Raw genomic sequence first — 17,829 nt, forward strand, 5'->3', positions numbered from 1 at the left:
TTTAGATACACATTTTGAAAAACAAAGCAAAAATCCTGAGGATGGTATTCATTTTGTGCAGTGCATTCAATATTTAATGCATTGACTTTTAGACCTTACTAAATGAGACACTAAATGAGACATTAACTATCAAGTGACAACCGTAAAATGTTTCTCTATTTAAAAAAATACAATACTCTGGACCTTTAAAATTCAATTCAGAGCTTCACATCTCATCAAGTTAATGCAGAGAGTTTAATAAAAATCAAAAAGTCAATAACAGATATATATGACAAACATACAAACAAAGATCATTTATATAAAAAAGTAAAATAAAAAAAAAACATTTCCATCCAAATATGATTCACATTTCTTTCTGTTAGTTATATAAGAGTCACATTTCCCACGAACAGAATTTTACCTGTTAGATTTAAATTTTTTGGTGTTGGCTGAGGATTGAAATGAATATTTACAACCTGACCACAACCGCTCAGTCACATAACCAGTGTGACCTACTCATAAATTAACTGGTCAAAAAGAGTGGATTTTTACAAACAGCATGGACGAGCGCTTCAGTGGAGAGAGCTTCACAATTCCAGATAAAAACAGGCCAAGGACGGATAGTTTTGATGAGTTTCACAAGGAGAAAAAAAAAGTACATTTTTAATTTACAACAGACATAATAAATTACTCTAAAAACGACATCATTAACTGTTAGTTACATAATATTTCACATCCCAAATCTCAAAATCTTATTTAAGACATTAGGTTTCCTCACTGGAACCATACTTTTATATTCAAGCCACTGTAATGGTGTATTTGAAGCCTGCTGCGAGCTGCCTCTAGGGGGCGCTGCACATGCAGATAAAGATAGTGTTGTCTTGTCTTGCCAGTTTCCCATATCCACAACCAGAACTATTATAAAGGAAAACAGACTATTGCTTTTCCTTAAACAAGCTGCAGTTAATGCTTTGGGATGGGGTCGCACCAGCACCCCATGCCAATGGGACGTGGCTCAGATGGCCAGCTGCAGCTTCGTCAGATTCCTCTGGTGCATGTTGTGGTGCCTGACGAGCTCATCAGACCTGGCGAACTTCTTCTGGCAGTTTGGCCATCTGCAGTTGAAGGGCTTCTCACCTGAGAGAGATAAAGAGGATATAGACATTAGCATGGAAACAAAGGTAAAAGTAGAAGATCTATAAGAAATATCAATATTTTTGAAATAATATTGAGGTCACCTAGAGTAGTGGTTCTCAACTGGTGGGTCGTAACCCAGATAATAAATAAATGCAAATAAACAAATGTAATTAATCATATAATTGTGTATAGGATAACAAAAAATTATAATATAAGGCAAATTATTTAAATAATGTATCAAATTTGAAAAACTATGTTTATTTATTTAAAGCTGTGCATTCAACCAGTCCTTTACTGAAATTCCTGACTTGAAATTCATTAAAATTCAATACATTTAGACATATATTTTTTAATACAGCCATTATTTATGTTAATAATTTTGCATATGATTGGTCATACACAGTTATTGATACTAATTATATTTTTAAGACATTTTTATTGACTTTTGTATGGTAAGAATTTTTTCTGTTTTTAATATCTACTATCATTCGACTAAAACAAACAAACAAACAAAACAACAGGCATTATGAATATTTCACTACTAATAATTATTGCTATTATTTATGCAAAACTTCCTTTGTGATCTACTATATTTATTTGTATTTATCTCTTTGTTTTATTTATCGATTATATTTATAAATGGACACAAAAAAAAATTCATCTTTGTTTTCGACATTATGCATTTAATGACTATTTTAAATTTTGAGTTATAATTAGTTGTGTTTTTTTCTAGTAAAGAAAAATGATTTACCGTTATTTAAGAATGGTAACAGGTTGTTGAAAATCGTGAATATTAGTAAAAAAAATTAAAAATAAAAATAAATAAAACAAAATATATATATATATATATATATTATTTGTAGTTGAGAACCACTGCAGTCAACTGATTTTTCAGTGCGCTCTTTCGAATACACACAGAAAATATCAAGCTTATATCAAATCAATATCAAATCTTATATTATATCAAAGAGTGGAAAGAGAGGAGAGAATCATGAAAAAATGAAAAGGTTTACGCACTTGTTTTACCTGTATGTGTCCGGGTGTGGGTCTTAAGGTGGTCTGACCGTGAGAACTTTCTCTGACAGGTTTCGCACTGGAATGGCTTAACGCCTACACACGCACAGGAACACACACACAAGGAGAGGACGTGTACAGGCTACAGTAGAGAGGCCATGCCAAAATGTGTCAAAATGAGTGAAAAAGTGCTCTTATATTAAGTATGTGAGCAATACATCAGCAAACACTTGTGCTAAATAATTGAGGAAATAATCAAAGTGTTTTCAAAGTGAAAATGTAAACATGTAGGCAACTTTAAGTGACAAATTGTAGACTATTAAAGTTTTTTGTTTAAGATATGAAGAATTAGCATAATTAACATCATTCTACTTGCATGGCAGTGTCGCTGTGGGTTTAGGGATTGTGGGAATTCTGAATCAAGTCTTTGGAGCCAATGCTATCTCACGACTAATTCGTACGTATTTTACGAGGTGGCTTATTCGTACGAATTTGTACGACTTCACACGATTTTATACGATTTGTCTAAACCCCAGTGATGGTTACGTTTAGGGGCGGGGTTAGGTGTAGGTCATTTGTACAAATTCATACGAATTGTGCCACTCGTAAAATACGAGTGTGGTCATACGAATTAGTACGAATAAGCCACCTCGTAAAATATGTACGAATTGCCGTGAGATCGGGTTGTTGGAGCCCTTTTAAAAAATAAAGTACACTATTTTGAAAATACTTCGTACTTTGAAAATAATATACTTTAAAATAATATATAATGTTTTTGGATACTTAACTGCATATTGTTGACAATTAAATGAAAATGTTTTTATAGTTCATATTAAATGCACTTAAGTACATCTTAATATGCAATTTCACAATTGTCATAATTATCTTCTATTGTCTTTGAAATATGATAAAAGTGTACTATCGAATATACTGACAAGAATTTATGGTAAACTAAAATACGTTTTAATGTAATTTTTATTGAAACTTTCATGTCATGTACTTAATTATGTATGATGAAGTTGCAATTTAGTACATTTAAGATATATTAATTTTAAGATACACTAAATGACTTATAATCAAGTATTTGTGCATTAACATTTAAGTATACTTCTTTACAGCATGACAAAATATTAAAATAAAGATTTTAAATGTATTTTAAAGTAAAACATTTAATTTGACACTAGTGAGTTACTACACACTATTAGTAAAACAAAGTGAACTTTTTAAAAGTGTACTTAAGTGTGCTAGGAATGTACACTTAAATTATATATATATATATATATATATATATATATATATATATATATATATTATACTTTTTAAATGTAATACAATTAAGCACACTTCTTTTTCAAAAGAGGGCATAGATCTGAAAATCTCCCTCACCAAATAGTTTAATATGCTACCAAGGAAGTACTTGAGGAAAACAGGAAGAGAGAAACTATAAGAGATGGAGACGCAAACCTGTGTGTCTTCTCTGGTGTCTTTTCAGCTGGTCTGATCTGGAGAACCTGCGACCACAGTCTGTGAAGTCACACTGATAGGGTTTCTCCCCTATGAGTTTAATACAACCAAACATGTTAATGATAACCTTAGCATTTGTGCTAATGGTATTTATTTGTGGTATTTGTGTCTTACCTGTATGTTTACGGCTGTGCATCTGTAAGTGAGATAGTTTAAAGTATCTTTTGTTACAGCCCGGGTAGGCGCACATGAACGGCCTTTTTTCGTTGGTTTCAGATGAACGCACAATGGCGGGTGTAATGCCCGGTACTCTCCGCACATCCTGCGAGAAAGTCAAAAACATTCAGTTCATGCTACAGCAAAAGCTGCGCAGTGAACAAGACATCCAAACCCAGCGCCCATGGGGAAAACGAATGATTAGCATGTCCAATCGGTTCATTACTGCAGAATTAACTGTGAAATGATCATTCAGATTTCCCCATGCTACTGATATGAGCTCTAACTGTGAGCGGTTAGTCACGGATGTTAGGCAGACCCTATTTCACTGCTTCACTCCCCCCGTTCCTCCCCTTACCCTCATTTGCCCACTGCTAAAGATCATCTGCTCTTAATTAAGTAGCGCTTAGCATAATGGCATTTCTGTACACTGGAGTGGTAATGAATGAGTGTTAAGTGTTACTGATAAGTAAATTACTGGAACTGTTCTACAGCTTTAGTGCCAGACTTATATATTGACCCCACGGGGATGATAACACACCAGGCCAGGCAATACACGCAGCGCCTAGCATGCTACGTTTGATTTGTTTGTGACAGTTAAATTCAGATTAGCTGTCTGCAACGATAAATTTCAGATAACGTTTTTTATGCATCTATCTATCTATCTATCTATCTATCTATCTATCTATCTATCTATCTATCTATCTATCTATCTATCTATCTATCTATCTATCTATCTATCTATCTATCTATCTAAACACTGCAAGTTGCCCATCATGCATTTATATAATAAAGAGGGAAAGAATAAACAGAGCGAGCGAGAGCGAGAGCAGCTCTGGAGTATCTCTTCTTTTACAGCTTTAAGGCCGCTGACAGACATTAATTAAGAGCTAATGATTTATATGGATACGCAGCAGGCAACTGGAAACTGCAGCTTTACAGCTAATGGACTTTTTTTTAAGTGATTCCTCTTCGCTTTTCATCCTGAAATGCCTTTCAAATCTCTCAACTATTCTGGCAGGGGCCTGCTTCCTCTCGCATTGCGTTCTCATTGCGTCAGATGGTTTTCTTCAGCACTTTATTTTTAAATTAAATTTGTCTCTCTTTTTTTTATTAGTTATTTAAGGGACTGTACTGCACTTTTTAGATTATAGATCATTTTAGCAAGTTGTATAATCAAATTTTGATTTAGGGTTGTGTATGAGGTGTGTGTCGGTGTCTGTGTGTCTTTGTACGCCATGGCCTGACCTTGGCCCAATGTGGGCACATCCCTAGAGCACAAAGAATCTTACTGTGTCCTGAGAGTGAACTCAACAGGGCTGTGAGCAAGAGATACTGACCTGAAGGCCTCTGAAGACGCCGTGGGTGTGGATGCGGTACTGCGTGCTGCAGCTGTAGACCATGGGCGTGCTGGGGTCACTCTCATACCCTCCTGCGTGGCTGGTTGGGATTAAATAGGGGAATATTTTGTTAATGTGATCAGATGGAATAAAGTAGGTTTATAAAAAAATATATATAATAATTGAAAATAAAATAATGGAATTTTTATTTTCTAGTTATAAGCATAAATCTAGTGATTTCGTTATTATTTTTTACATTTTGTCTATTTATTTGATTTGTATGCTTAAAACAACAATAAATTACCAATGGGGTATAAAAAAGGTCTCAGTAACTTTTTTTCATCAAGGGTGCATTAAAATTATCAAATTTTACAAGCAAATACATTTATTATTTTACAAAAGATTCCTATTTTCATCAAATAAATGCAGCCATGGTGAGGATAAGAGACATCTTTCAAAGACATTTAAAAGTGAGCCCAACAAGTCATTGTATCAGATATTTTAACTAACTAAATAAGAGAAAAATACTGATTAACAAAATTATTATTAGCTTTTTTTGATAATGTTCAACGATTAACAATTGCTCAACAATTGTTCCACGCTAAAGCAACTGTCCACAAAATGTAATTCTAACTCATAACTTTCTCATTTGTGCACAACGGCAGATACAGTCCTTCCTAAGTCTCCCCATGCATTATTTCACATAGTTTGGATGACATATAGAGGGCATTGCTAGCCATAAAATACACAGTCAGAGTCATGTCTTTGTAACTCATCTTGACATTGGGGCAAATTGCTCCCTGTTTCAGAGAGCAATATTTTTGCCCTAAACATCTGAGGTAGGGCCAGTCAGAGAGATGAATGGGGAATGTATGGTCTTGCTCACTGTTGAACTTCTGCCTGAACCTCAGCGGTATGGCTTTTTACATCACGCTGTAAAATCATGTTTCTCAAGACAATTCTACACCATGTTTCTCCGCTTTGGAGAAAAGACCACACATTATGGAAACTGTTACTGTGAGGATCTTTCCCTTGCTCAAACTAACTTTCACGAACTTCACAAGTTCTCTTTGTCTGTATTCAAGACCAGCCAGACAGAAAAGACAGTCCAAAACAGTATCCTGCAGTAAATCTTCTCACAGTTCATTCATTCACCCAAGCCAAACCACCTTGGGCTTGTGACACGCATGGGATCTGGAGGTATGCAAAGAGCTGTAGATAGTTGGATGTATATAGGAATGATTAAGTTTGGCTTGAGGAGCCACAGCATCGCTTCCATGGCAGCCCCCTTGAGATCGATCAGCATGTCTGATTTTTCCTAAACTGAAACCAGCCCCGTCCCTCTCATTTATCAGCATATGAATCATTCGGTCACCCAGGGCTCCTCTGATTCTTTCAGGGAGGCTGGGGAGAGGTCACAGCCTCCTCCCCGCCTGGCCGAACGTGATTGCAGATTCTCGCTTGGGTCCCAGGGGGAGTAAAGACTGTCCCATTGTGCACTGATGCACTTCCACCTCCCCCCCTGCACGGCTCCCTTCCTCTCGGCAGGTCGGCGCTCGGCCCGGTCAAGGCTGAGGTGCCACTGGTAGAAATATATGGCAGGATATCATTCTCTAGCCAGACAAAACAGAGGCTAATTCTGCATGTGCACACTCAACTCTCTGGCACAAACAAAAAAGATGAGAAGAAAGTTGTGGAGAAGAGATCATGGCCATGTGAAACTTTGCTAAAAAGAACCGTCTCACAAGAGTCATTTGTTTGGGAACCAGCCAAAACTGCTCGATCTTTTTGATTCACTCACAAACCTGATTCCTTAGAATCATTTGTTTCGGGAATCAGACTAAACTGGTTGCGCTGTAATTAATTCACTACAAGGAACTGACTTATTCACAAGAGACAATTGTTCCAAATCAGACTACACTTGAAGAGGTTTTCATTTCACTAAAAAGAAGCTGTTTATAGGAGTAACTGTAATCTGATTTAAATGAATCGAGTTGTCTGTTGATTCAGTTGAATAAGGCAGGAAACACATTAACATTATTGTGTTCCGCAAGAATGGAGGAAAAATGTGCGTGACAACAGTTAACGGATCCGAATGTCACTCGATTAAGCTATTTAAAGCAATAGAACTGGTTCTTAACAGGAAAAAACACTTCTTAATTTTAACACCTACGATTCCATTCAACCAATAGCATACATTTGGGATAAGTGTTAAAGAAATCTGTCAATATTTATGCTTTTTTTTTTTTTGGTGGTGCTAGAGGCACAAAAATTACTCATTTCACCTTAAATAATATTTTTAATTTAAAAGAAAAAAAATATGTATTTTGTCATCAAACTTTTCTCTTTCTTATAGTATTGTACTATTTGAAATGAATTTGCATGGCAATGCACCAGAAAAGAAACAGAACCCAACCCATCGTGGTTCACACACATAATCCAACTTGAATTCAGACTTTTTATCAAGCCCTCACAATAAATTAAATTCCCATTCATTATTCCTAGTCTAAGTACCAGCTTAAATGAAGCATATTATAAGTCCTCCTCCTCTCTTAGCTCAAACAAATATGTGCTTATTCAAATCACAGAAGAATTTCCTACGTGACAGAAGCGGGTCACGTCGACCTACCTCTTTATAGTGGACGCCAGAGAGTTGACGGGATTCCACGCCATGCATTCCAGCTGTGACGCTGCCATTTGATATAAATTATCGCTGCTAGGATTGAAAACAACAGAAATACTATTGAAGAACATATGCATATACAGTACTTTCCTGTACTACAAGCACTCTTAATCTTAAAAAAACAGCAACCACTGTCAGATGTAAAGAATGTGTGCATGAAAAATAGCCTTTTTGACAAAGGCATCCTGGGTAACAGCGAATGAATGTGTCATATGTGCACAAAAAAAAGGAGGTTAACCAAACCACTGGGGTGATCAGTTAATCAGGTGATCCCTCTGACCAAAAACCTGCCATGCTTTATTAAAAGCCTGTCTGTAGGACCATTCGTTTCCTTGCCAGGTGCTCACCCAAACACATAGTTTGGATTTATCTACAGCAACTCTGACATCATAGTGTTTCATCATAGACAGGCCACAGTGTATGGCGGTATGAACTGGTACCTGGTACTGCGCTTGCTTCACTGCTGGAGAAACATAACAGTATTTCAGTATCAACAGAGAAAATACTGGCTGAAGGACCTAATCTGACACGTTTGTGTTAGAAATGTTTCAGGACAATTCCAAAAATGATAACTTAGTTTAGTTGTGATTGACAGTATAAATTAAATTTTGATGACTTGTCATAAATGTTAAACTCAATCAACAGCATTTGTGGCATAGTGTTGGTTAGCCCCAAAATACATTTTGACTTCCTTTTCTTAAAAAATTAAATAAAAACTGCTTTATATTGAGCCACTTACAATGAAAGCGAATGAACCCAATTCCGAAATGTTAAAATATTTCAAATGTATAGTCTCAAGACTTACAGTAAACATTATACGATATATGCATTAACATGATTTTAGTGTGAAGCAATTGCGAACTAATCTTTACTGTGTAAAGTTGTACAGTTTTACAATTCATTGTCATAACTAACGCCTAAAACTTTAAATTACTGTACAAATGATTATTTATAAAGCTCTGCATCTCAAATAATAATACACAGGTTTTAACAGAATTAATATCAGTACTTTTATAAAATGAACCTGTAAGATTCCTTTAAACAGGATAGAATACATGAAATGTTTAAACACTGATTGTTTCAGCCACAAGATGTACAGTAAACTATGTTTTACTATGATTTTAGCATGCATTATGCAAAAATTGCATACTAATCATGTAAAGATATATCCAATTTGATGATTAATTTGCATGACAACGTGATCCCTAAAACCATAAAACCAAAAAAAAAAAAGAACAAAAAAGGCGGTGAAATTAATTTACAAAGCTTTGCAGCTCAAATAATACACAGGTTTTTTTAATACACAACTTTGCTCTGTGAACATGGTCTGGATCTTTGTTTTTCAGTTTTGACGCACCAGACACAGATGGAAGCAGGAAATCTGTAGATTGTGAATGGTTTACATTTTCGTACACTACATCTGCTTTTGAGATTAACAGCCTAATTTTACTTTGAAAATCTGGACATGTTTTTGTTCCAGCCGCCTTGTGCTACCTAAAAACTGCTTTAACCAGAGGCCTGTGTAAATACAGGGCTGTAGGTACCAGGCGTTTGATTTGAAAAGCATCACAGCGTTCTGATTTGAGGATTCACAGCCGCTTCACTGCAGCCCGATAGATAGGAGACTGTTTATTACAGCGCAGAGAAACGGGAACTGGAAAATGCTGTACGACCTGAGTCAAAGTCCTCTTATCATCCCAATTCTGTTATTTTGAATCTTTATGTTCCCTCTGTGCTGGAAAAACAACATGGCGAAAGCATCCGAGGAATGTGAGATCATTCTGGGGCTGTAGTACTCACACTGTAAGCCGAAGTTGCGAAGGGAATTCCACTGAGAACAGTTAACCACTTATCAGAATGAAAGAATTCAGAGCTGGTCTGAAAGTGCAAACGGGAGGTGGATTAAACCGTTTATCTTGGCCTAGTACACAATGCTGTTCAGCACTTGACCTTTATTAAGCACATTTGACAGGACCCAGCTTTTAATTGGCAATATGCTGTGAAAGGAAATTATACCTATTTGCATTTTAAACCCCTCTCACATAATTGTTTTATACTGATTAAATAAAATTTGAGACTTTTTTCCCATAATTTATATATATAAAGATTAGATCGCTGTTCAAAAATTTGGGGTCTGTACGTTTTTTTTTTTTTTTAAGAGATTCATACTTTTATTCGACAAGGATGCATTAAATTAATCAAATGTTATAAAATATTTATTTTGTTCTTTTGAGCTTTCTGTTAATCAAAGAATCTGAAAATATATATATATATATAATTGATAATAATAATTAAATATTAGAATGATTCCTGAAGGATCATGTGACACTGAAGACTGGAGTAATGATGCTGAAAATTCAGCTTTGCATCACAGGAATAAATTACATTTTGGAATATTTTAAAATAGAAAACAGCTCTTTTAATTTTAATAAGATTTTACAATAGTACTGTCTTTACTGTATCCTTCATCAAATTAATGCAGTCTCTACACTTACAAAATAATTGTAAAAATCTTACCGACCCTAAACTTTTGAATGGCAGTGCATATTTTTAATGCTTTAACCATTTTTTGTTCTTTAAAAAAAAAATCCCTACAGAAACTTTATTCGAACATCCTCCTTTTCCTTCTCTTGTTGCCTAACTTTCCCACTTCCTCTTCGTACTCAGTGGCAACGTGACTTTTTGGAGGAGCCATAACAGATTCTGACGTGTCTTTGATTGTTGCACAGTCCTGCTCACTGAACAGAACCGGATTTGAACTTCCTGCACCCCATGTGTCCTAACAACTATCAGTTGTACTGTCTGTAGCCTGTCTGGACAATTTTATTTATTTATTTTTTTAAGAATTTGGTGACCATGTGCATGCCTTTTCTTTCATATTGCTCATGTCTCATTTCATATCTCATTTCCTTCATATCTTTTAAGATACATATTATATTTTATGAAATCTGTTTTTCTGTTAAGAAAACATTTAAGAAACTTTCGAAGTGGCAATGACCTACATGTCTTGTAGAGGGAGAGTGAGGAGTCAGACATGTAAGGAACACGTTTCAGAAGGCTTTGAGATGTTATTTGTGAAGGATAGGACTGGAGCCGTACCTGTTGTATGGGTTCCTCAGGAGCAGAGCCTGACTTCCTGTACAGCTGTCTGAGGGAGTGTGGCAGCCGTATACTGGAGGAGGGACAGGATACTGCTGGTCACCTGAAAGAAAACAAACATAAATCAAAAACCTTTGATGGCGTTTATTTCTGGCACTGATTTGATTTCTAAGATCTTACCAAGGCATCTACAACATCTTTGTATTTGCCAAAAATCAGATTTTATATATATATATATATATATATATATATATATATATATATATATATATATATATATATATATATGTTATTATTATTATTATTGGTAGTAGTATTATTATTAATAATAATAATAAAAACCATATTCTTATATTATATACATATATTATATATACTTATATTATATTAATTATCTCTTGTGTATTATTTAATGTCTTTTTGGATTTAATATGTATCTTTTTGGATTTTATTATCAATATTAACTATGTAAGTATTGTAGAAAATAAAATATTATAAAAAGAAAAAGATAAATATTTATATTTAATACAAAATCTTTTGCGTTTTTTGTGTTCATTCTTTTTTTCCAGTCTTTTATGTTTTCTTCTTTGTTGTGTATAACTTTGGACCAGTTTATATGTTTTAAATTAATTAATTATTTTAAAGTAAACATGACTTCATACAGTACTTATGCAAGAGATAAAGAAATTACTTTTGTTTCCTTAAGAAATGTTCTAATGTTTCACTTCTTTCACTCCTTGGATTACCACATTGTGTTGTTGTGTTTTAATACAGTTTGTTTTTAATACTTTTGTGTAGAGTTTAATTAATGAGAATGAAGATTTGTGCACTCTGTTTGTCTGGAATCCCTGATGGGAAATATCCATGCCTAGATGCTCAGAGTATCATAACTTTGCTGTCCAGCGGAATGCATGATCGAGCATGTGTGGCGTAGTCCGTCTTACAAAGGCAATATGAGCGTGAGGGAGGGTTATGGAGACGCAGCCGAGTACACTTAGCAGTTATGAAAACAACAGGATGACTTTCTTTGAAGCCATAAAGCACGCAGACCTCTCGCTCTCCGTTTCAAAGTGCAAATGAGGAATCACTGCTTTGGCTCATCCGGTCCCCGTATTATGAATGCGTCTCATGGTAATTCTAAACATTCCGAAAGGCATCTCACATTGCAGAGTCTCCCGGTCACAAGCATGGAGACCTCAGAGAGATATTACTGTGGCACAATGAACACCAAATCGTCCGGTTAGCTGTTTGCTGATGTTTAATATTATGAAGTACATAAGAGCAGAAAAGTTTATGGGGCGAAGAAAAGTTTAGGCTGATTTACTGTTCAGCAATGGGACGTTTTTGTGCAACTTGCCCCCTGAATGACATTACAGAGATCGCTCTGTAAGTTCAAAGAGCAAGGGCCCGATCTCAAACACGCAGAAAGTGTTCGCAGATTAAAGTCTCTTCCAATATGTGCGCTTATAAAAACATTACAAAATGTAATTAAGTGCATGGTGTGTTTGTTTACCCATGTTGCTTTGCTGCGTGATGGGGTCCTCGTGCTTGAAGGAATGGTTGGGAAACTGCGAGGTGTGGTGGGAAGGTGTGTGTCCGTAGTTCGTGGCTCCATCAAAAGACACTGTGCCATAACCTGGGAGTCAGAAATATTGAACATATATATTTGTTAATATTTTATTATAAAAGAAAACATTTATATATTTAAATATATAAATAACAACAATATATTTCAAAAAAATTATAATTATATATAAGTGTAAATATAGATTTTACACAAAGATCTTATGTTTTTGACATTTTTGAATTGCATTATTATTCCGTAAATGTCTAATATTTTTACAAGTTAGAATTATATTTTAAATATAAGTTATGTACCGTTTATTGCCTAATTAATCAGGAAACTTTTGTTATTCTGTTATTAAACAAACACACAGCATCTCTCCATATAATAGGAATATTCTTTCTTGGATGCTAATCAGTCCTCCGTTTCCCAGCGGGGGTGAGCGGACAAGCTGTGCGAGGAAAACAAACGCCGGCAGGACGGTGTAGCCGAGAGCCGACACCAGGTTTAGGGGTGAATCATGCCTCGGTGTAACCCCAGGTCAGACGCAGCATCGTAAATCATGATCTCCCACCACCAGCTTCATTAATTACAAGCCAACCACTTTCACCTCAGACAGAGAAAAACTCATTAAAGATGACCATTTCTCTTCCACCCTTCCAGGTCTCAGCAAGAGTTTGAACCTGGGAGTCAGTGAAGAGCTGGTCACTGGCTGGAAGTGTGGCCTGATGCTGCGAAGAGTGGCATTACCCACAATTAACTGTAACTTTAGATTTCCAAAACGCAGTTTAGATCTAAATGAGTATCAGATGGCTTAGGGAGTGATGGTGGGTTTAATAATTCTGGGTTAACTCAGACAAGACAAGATCTCATGTATGATCTTATTTATTATTATTGATGATCTTTTCTTATTAAAGTTAGAACATTTTAATAAATAATAATAATAATACAATTATACAATACCAAGAGTGGATTAAAAACTTGGATTCAATTGTTAGAAGGAGTGCAAAATATGTAGCAATTTTGTAAGGTGTTTATTTAATGAAAGGAGGGCAATTATCTATAATCATAAAATTCACAGAAGATATCAAATATGAATTTTAATTAAACATCAGAAATGCAGGTGTCCATACGACTTATCGTCAGAAAGAATAAAACATTCATTTTACGTTTCTCGTCAGAGTATCTTGCAGTAAAATATAATTTCAAAACATTTTTGGTGCAAAATCATTAAACGTTCGCAGTACTTCTCTAATTTAGTCTTTTTTAAAATCTGTTAATTACTTAAATACAGTCTCCGACAATATGATTACTGAATGACAACTATACAAACAGGCAGTTAGTCATCCTTATGTAAAATAAAACCATAGGTGCAATAATATTAGAAGTTTTTTCATCTTTGTTTTTAAAAGATGCAGTTTGTCATTATAAAGAGAAAGAAAAATATATTTTTTCTTCTCTTTCTTTTCAAGTTGAAAACCCAAAGTCAGTAACCTGAAGTCACAGTGACACAATAATGAGTCACATGCATTAAACGCCTGTGTGATGAGATGCTTGCAACATATCTGTAAAATATCTGGGAACTGTTTTTCCAAATACAGGAGCACTGTGATACATAATTACTCAAGGCAGATAAATATGTGTGAGGTGATGACCCCGGTGATGGATAAATCACAGAATACATTTACTCATTTACTACTGTTAAAACAAGTTCATACAAGCAAACTACACAATTTACACTCTTCAAAAGCTGTCCAATAAAATACTCACACTCACATTAAAAAATGAAAATATTAGACGATAAACCTCTAATAAATGTATTTAAATGAGGGTTTCAAATAATGACAACCTTCTGAGAGTCTTATTTGTAAATACAAATGTATTTTAGTTTATAAAACAATTGTATACATTTGTAATTAAAATTAATAATGATAAGATGTATTATTAATAATTCAAAATAAAATAAAAATAAAAAGTCTTTGTGTAATCAATATTTCTGAACACTGTTGTCCTATTTAGATATTTCGTCTAATTTATTAACAGTGACTTTTATGCCAGTATCTGACTTATTTAAATGGTCTAGTTTCAACATATTATTAAATTTAGAGTGATGATATGCGAAATCATAGCTAAAAATAAAGAGCAGAAATCTTAAAAAATGTTTGTTTTTTCAAGAAGTACAACATAAAAGCTTTAATAAGCTTGCGTTAAATGTATTAAACAGATGAAATCTAAACTGAAAGACTGGGGACAAAAAATGAAATTAAAATAAGCTGTAAATTTATAGGCCCCATAAACTCTTAAATATAAATGTTTCAAGAAGATGTTATTCACAGTGATTCAGCATAAGAGCCATTCTGGGTTACACAAAGAACCTTTCAGTAAACAGTTCTTACAAGAATAGTTTTCCTCAATATGAAATTGTTAATTATATTTTAATAATCTCTTTTTTTCGCTATAAAGAGCCTTATGTGGAATGTGAAACTCTAATAAAGAATCTTTATTTTTTTAACGTCATGTTTTTGCCCTTGTTAAATATATTACAATGATAAATGATGGCTTATCGTTTTTAAGCATTTCAAAGCAATGTCACAAAGAAGCAATAACAGAATAACAGATATATTTAAGCAGTTTCTCACCCTGATTCCTGGAGCTGGACTGGCTGTCCATGCAGCTGGAGAGGTAAGGACCATTGCTGAACATCCTGGGTTGACTGGGTGGAGGCTGGCTGGGTGGAGGGGCCCCGAAGGCTCCGTACCTGCAGGCCCCAGTGCCAGTGAACTGTCCGGAGAAGTGCACGGTAAAGGCGCTTAGCCCACAGTGAGGGTCTTCATGGGGGTCGGCCGTACCCCAACTGGGCTCCTGCTTGATGAAAGAGTGCTGGGCCAGCGAGCTGTAGGGAGCTCCGGTGTGAAAGTCCAGCATCGGAGCCCACTGTGGGGTGCTGCTCACGGGCAGGGTGCAGTTACCGTTCCCCACAGGCAGTGGGGGCACGGGAGGGAGAAGAGTGTTGAGGTCACGTACATCAGAACCCATTTTTGGCTACTCACAAAATAGGCCCAGCTGAGAGATGTTTGAGTTCGGTGCTAAAATCCAAAGTCAAGGTGTCATTGCTGAGTCAAGATGGGTCACGGCCAGAAAAAAACGTGTAGCGGCTTTTCGTTTTCGTTTTTTTTTAACCAGAATAGTCCATGTCACAATAAGAGAAAGCTAACGGGGGCTCGGTTGGGAGGTCCCAGCAGGAGCTAGTTCTCGCAGGCTCTGTGAATGGAGTGACGAGGGAAGAAGAGATGTTCCTCCTTTCTTGCGTGTCTGTTTTCTTTGGAGGCCCAGGAGCTCGCATACAGCCACTCTGAGGAGTCGGGAGGAGGAGGAGGAGCTACGGCTAGTGAGGATGAGGAAAGATGAGCATTACATTTCATTCATTTATTCTCCCTGTACAATACTCCTCCCTGTATACTCACAGCATTCTGGGAGTCTCAATAAACTGTGTGTTTGTGGGAGTTAAGTGCATGGATAACAATGATTCAGAGACTGGCTTTTATGAGCTTTGAAACACATTATAGCAGACCATGTAAAAGTTAATAAATGCACTTCTGATTTTAGCTACAGTATCCAGATTTGAAGCACTATGTGAGGTGGCTATTGAAGAGGTAGAAATAAATGTAGATTCCGTTTTGAATTGAAATTAAAAAATGTAATTGGTTTGTGAAAGGAAAGGCTGTAAGTTTTAACTGATCTAATCCTATGCTTTTAATTTAGTTTCCACCCTATATTTTGAGGCGCGTGACCTTGCCTCGAAATGACCGCGCGCAAGTTCGCGCTTTATCATTACACTAACATCCATCAAACCTAATGTTTCTCTCTCTTTCTCTCTCTCTATCGCTCTCAAACGGCCTAATATGCATTAAACAAATGCGGCTGCCCTTTTTATAATTCAGGGCATTTTATTAAACTGTTTAAGAGCATTATGGCCGTATGAAATTCATGCCAATCAAGGCAAAATTATATTGTCAAAGTATAACAAAATCTTTAACATTTGTTACAAAATATTTAAGAGAACGGAAATTGATAGTTAAACGGTGTTATTGTTTGTCACATTTTTAAAAACAATTATGGCAGACCGAAAAAAAAGATCACTGACTCCGCATCTTCTTTTAAAATCTTTTAAACGAGGATAATAATAATAATAATAATAATAATAATAATAGGTAATAATAAATGCCCAATCAATTATTGGTATATTTACCCATATTCCCTATATTTACCAATATTCCCTCCCCAAATAAAAATCGGTTTCATGACAATTTTATGCAATGTGTTTTAATTTTACAACGAACTTAGGCTTTATATACAGCAGTGAAAATAAACTGTACAGACGATAGGCCTAGCTATTTATTATTTTTATATCAGTAGTGTTTATTATTATTAATATTTCAGAGTTGTTAATTGTTGTAACTTATTCTTTGATATATTTATTAAGCTCTTCATAATGTTTCTCATAACCTAACATTTATGAAAAGCGCTGCATAATGAAAAGAAACTTGCTTGATGATTCAACTCGCTCCTAGTCAGAAAAATAACCTTGAGGATCCGTAACAATTTTTGTTTCATTTTTGTCTGAATAAAAGTTTCTAATCATTATCGAGTGAGAAAATCTGCAGGTGCTCGCGTTCACCTGATGTTGCTGAACTATTAAATAATTGAACAGTTATACAAACGGAATGAGTACTACTATTCCTAACGTTCTTTTTATTACAAAAATAAAAAATAAATATGTGAAGTTAGAATTTCACATTTTAAATTTAAGCCGACGACCGTTATTCAATGCAGGGATGTATCGAATAGAAATTCCACACAGGCTACGTCAGTTAAAGCGCGTGCACAAATGAAACAGTTTTGTCTTACAATTGAAGACCATTAAGTAAAGGACGATGAAAGGCCGATGAAAAATACGCGACGTTTCGATGAGGACATGAGGAGGGAAGAGTCAATTATAACACTGCGCAATCTGCCGTGAGGAAGAGGACTTACACACCCCTACACACACTCCCTCAGCAAGGGCTGAGTTCCTGCTTAACCTCTGACTCACTGTCTGGAAGAGAGTAATATTACTGAGTCCAGCCTGAGATGGACCTCATCTGGAAGTCCTCATACCTTCAGGTTGGAGATGTGAAAACAAACGAATCCTGTATTATATTGTTAGCACTTAGTCAATTTTTAGCTTTAACTTTTAAGCAGGGCCCATGGACATTCATAACCATTTTAGTCCCACAGTGGTTTGAAAAAATATGGTGTGACAAAACACACGCCGACATCCAGACGCTTTAATG

At 35.4% G+C, this 17,829-nt stretch overlaps 1 protein-coding gene across 2 annotated transcripts; it reads right to left on the minus strand.

Annotated features, from left to right (window-relative positions):
• Nucleotides 1-215: 215 nt before the first annotated feature.
• LOC127946962 (Wilms tumor protein homolog) lies at nucleotides 216-15,896 on the minus strand. 2 transcript variants are annotated; one of them, XM_052543814.1, is made up of 9 exons: nucleotides 15,136-15,896; nucleotides 12,446-12,568; nucleotides 10,933-11,035; nucleotides 7,780-7,866; nucleotides 5,151-5,250; nucleotides 3,769-3,916; nucleotides 3,595-3,684; nucleotides 2,134-2,226; nucleotides 216-1,116 (listed from the first exon to the last, which is right to left on the minus strand). In XM_052543814.1, exons 1-9 carry the CDS (start codon nucleotides 15,530-15,532, stop codon nucleotides 995-997), a joined length of 1,263 nt encoding a protein of 420 aa, XP_052399774.1. In that variant the 5' UTR covers nucleotides 15,533-15,896; the 3' UTR covers nucleotides 216-994. The 2 variants fall into 2 exon arrangements, with proteins under 2 accessions (XP_052399774.1, XP_052399775.1); XM_052543815.1 differs by having other exon boundaries at nucleotides 2,143-2,226; nucleotides 15,136-15,849.
• Nucleotides 15,897-17,829: the final 1,933 nt, after the last annotated feature.

This window comes from Carassius gibelio, chromosome A25 (genome assembly GCF_023724105.1).
Source record: "Carassius gibelio isolate Cgi1373 ecotype wild population from Czech Republic chromosome A25, carGib1.2-hapl.c, whole genome shotgun sequence".
Taxonomy (NCBI): Eukaryota; Metazoa; Chordata; class Actinopteri; order Cypriniformes; family Cyprinidae; genus Carassius; species Carassius gibelio.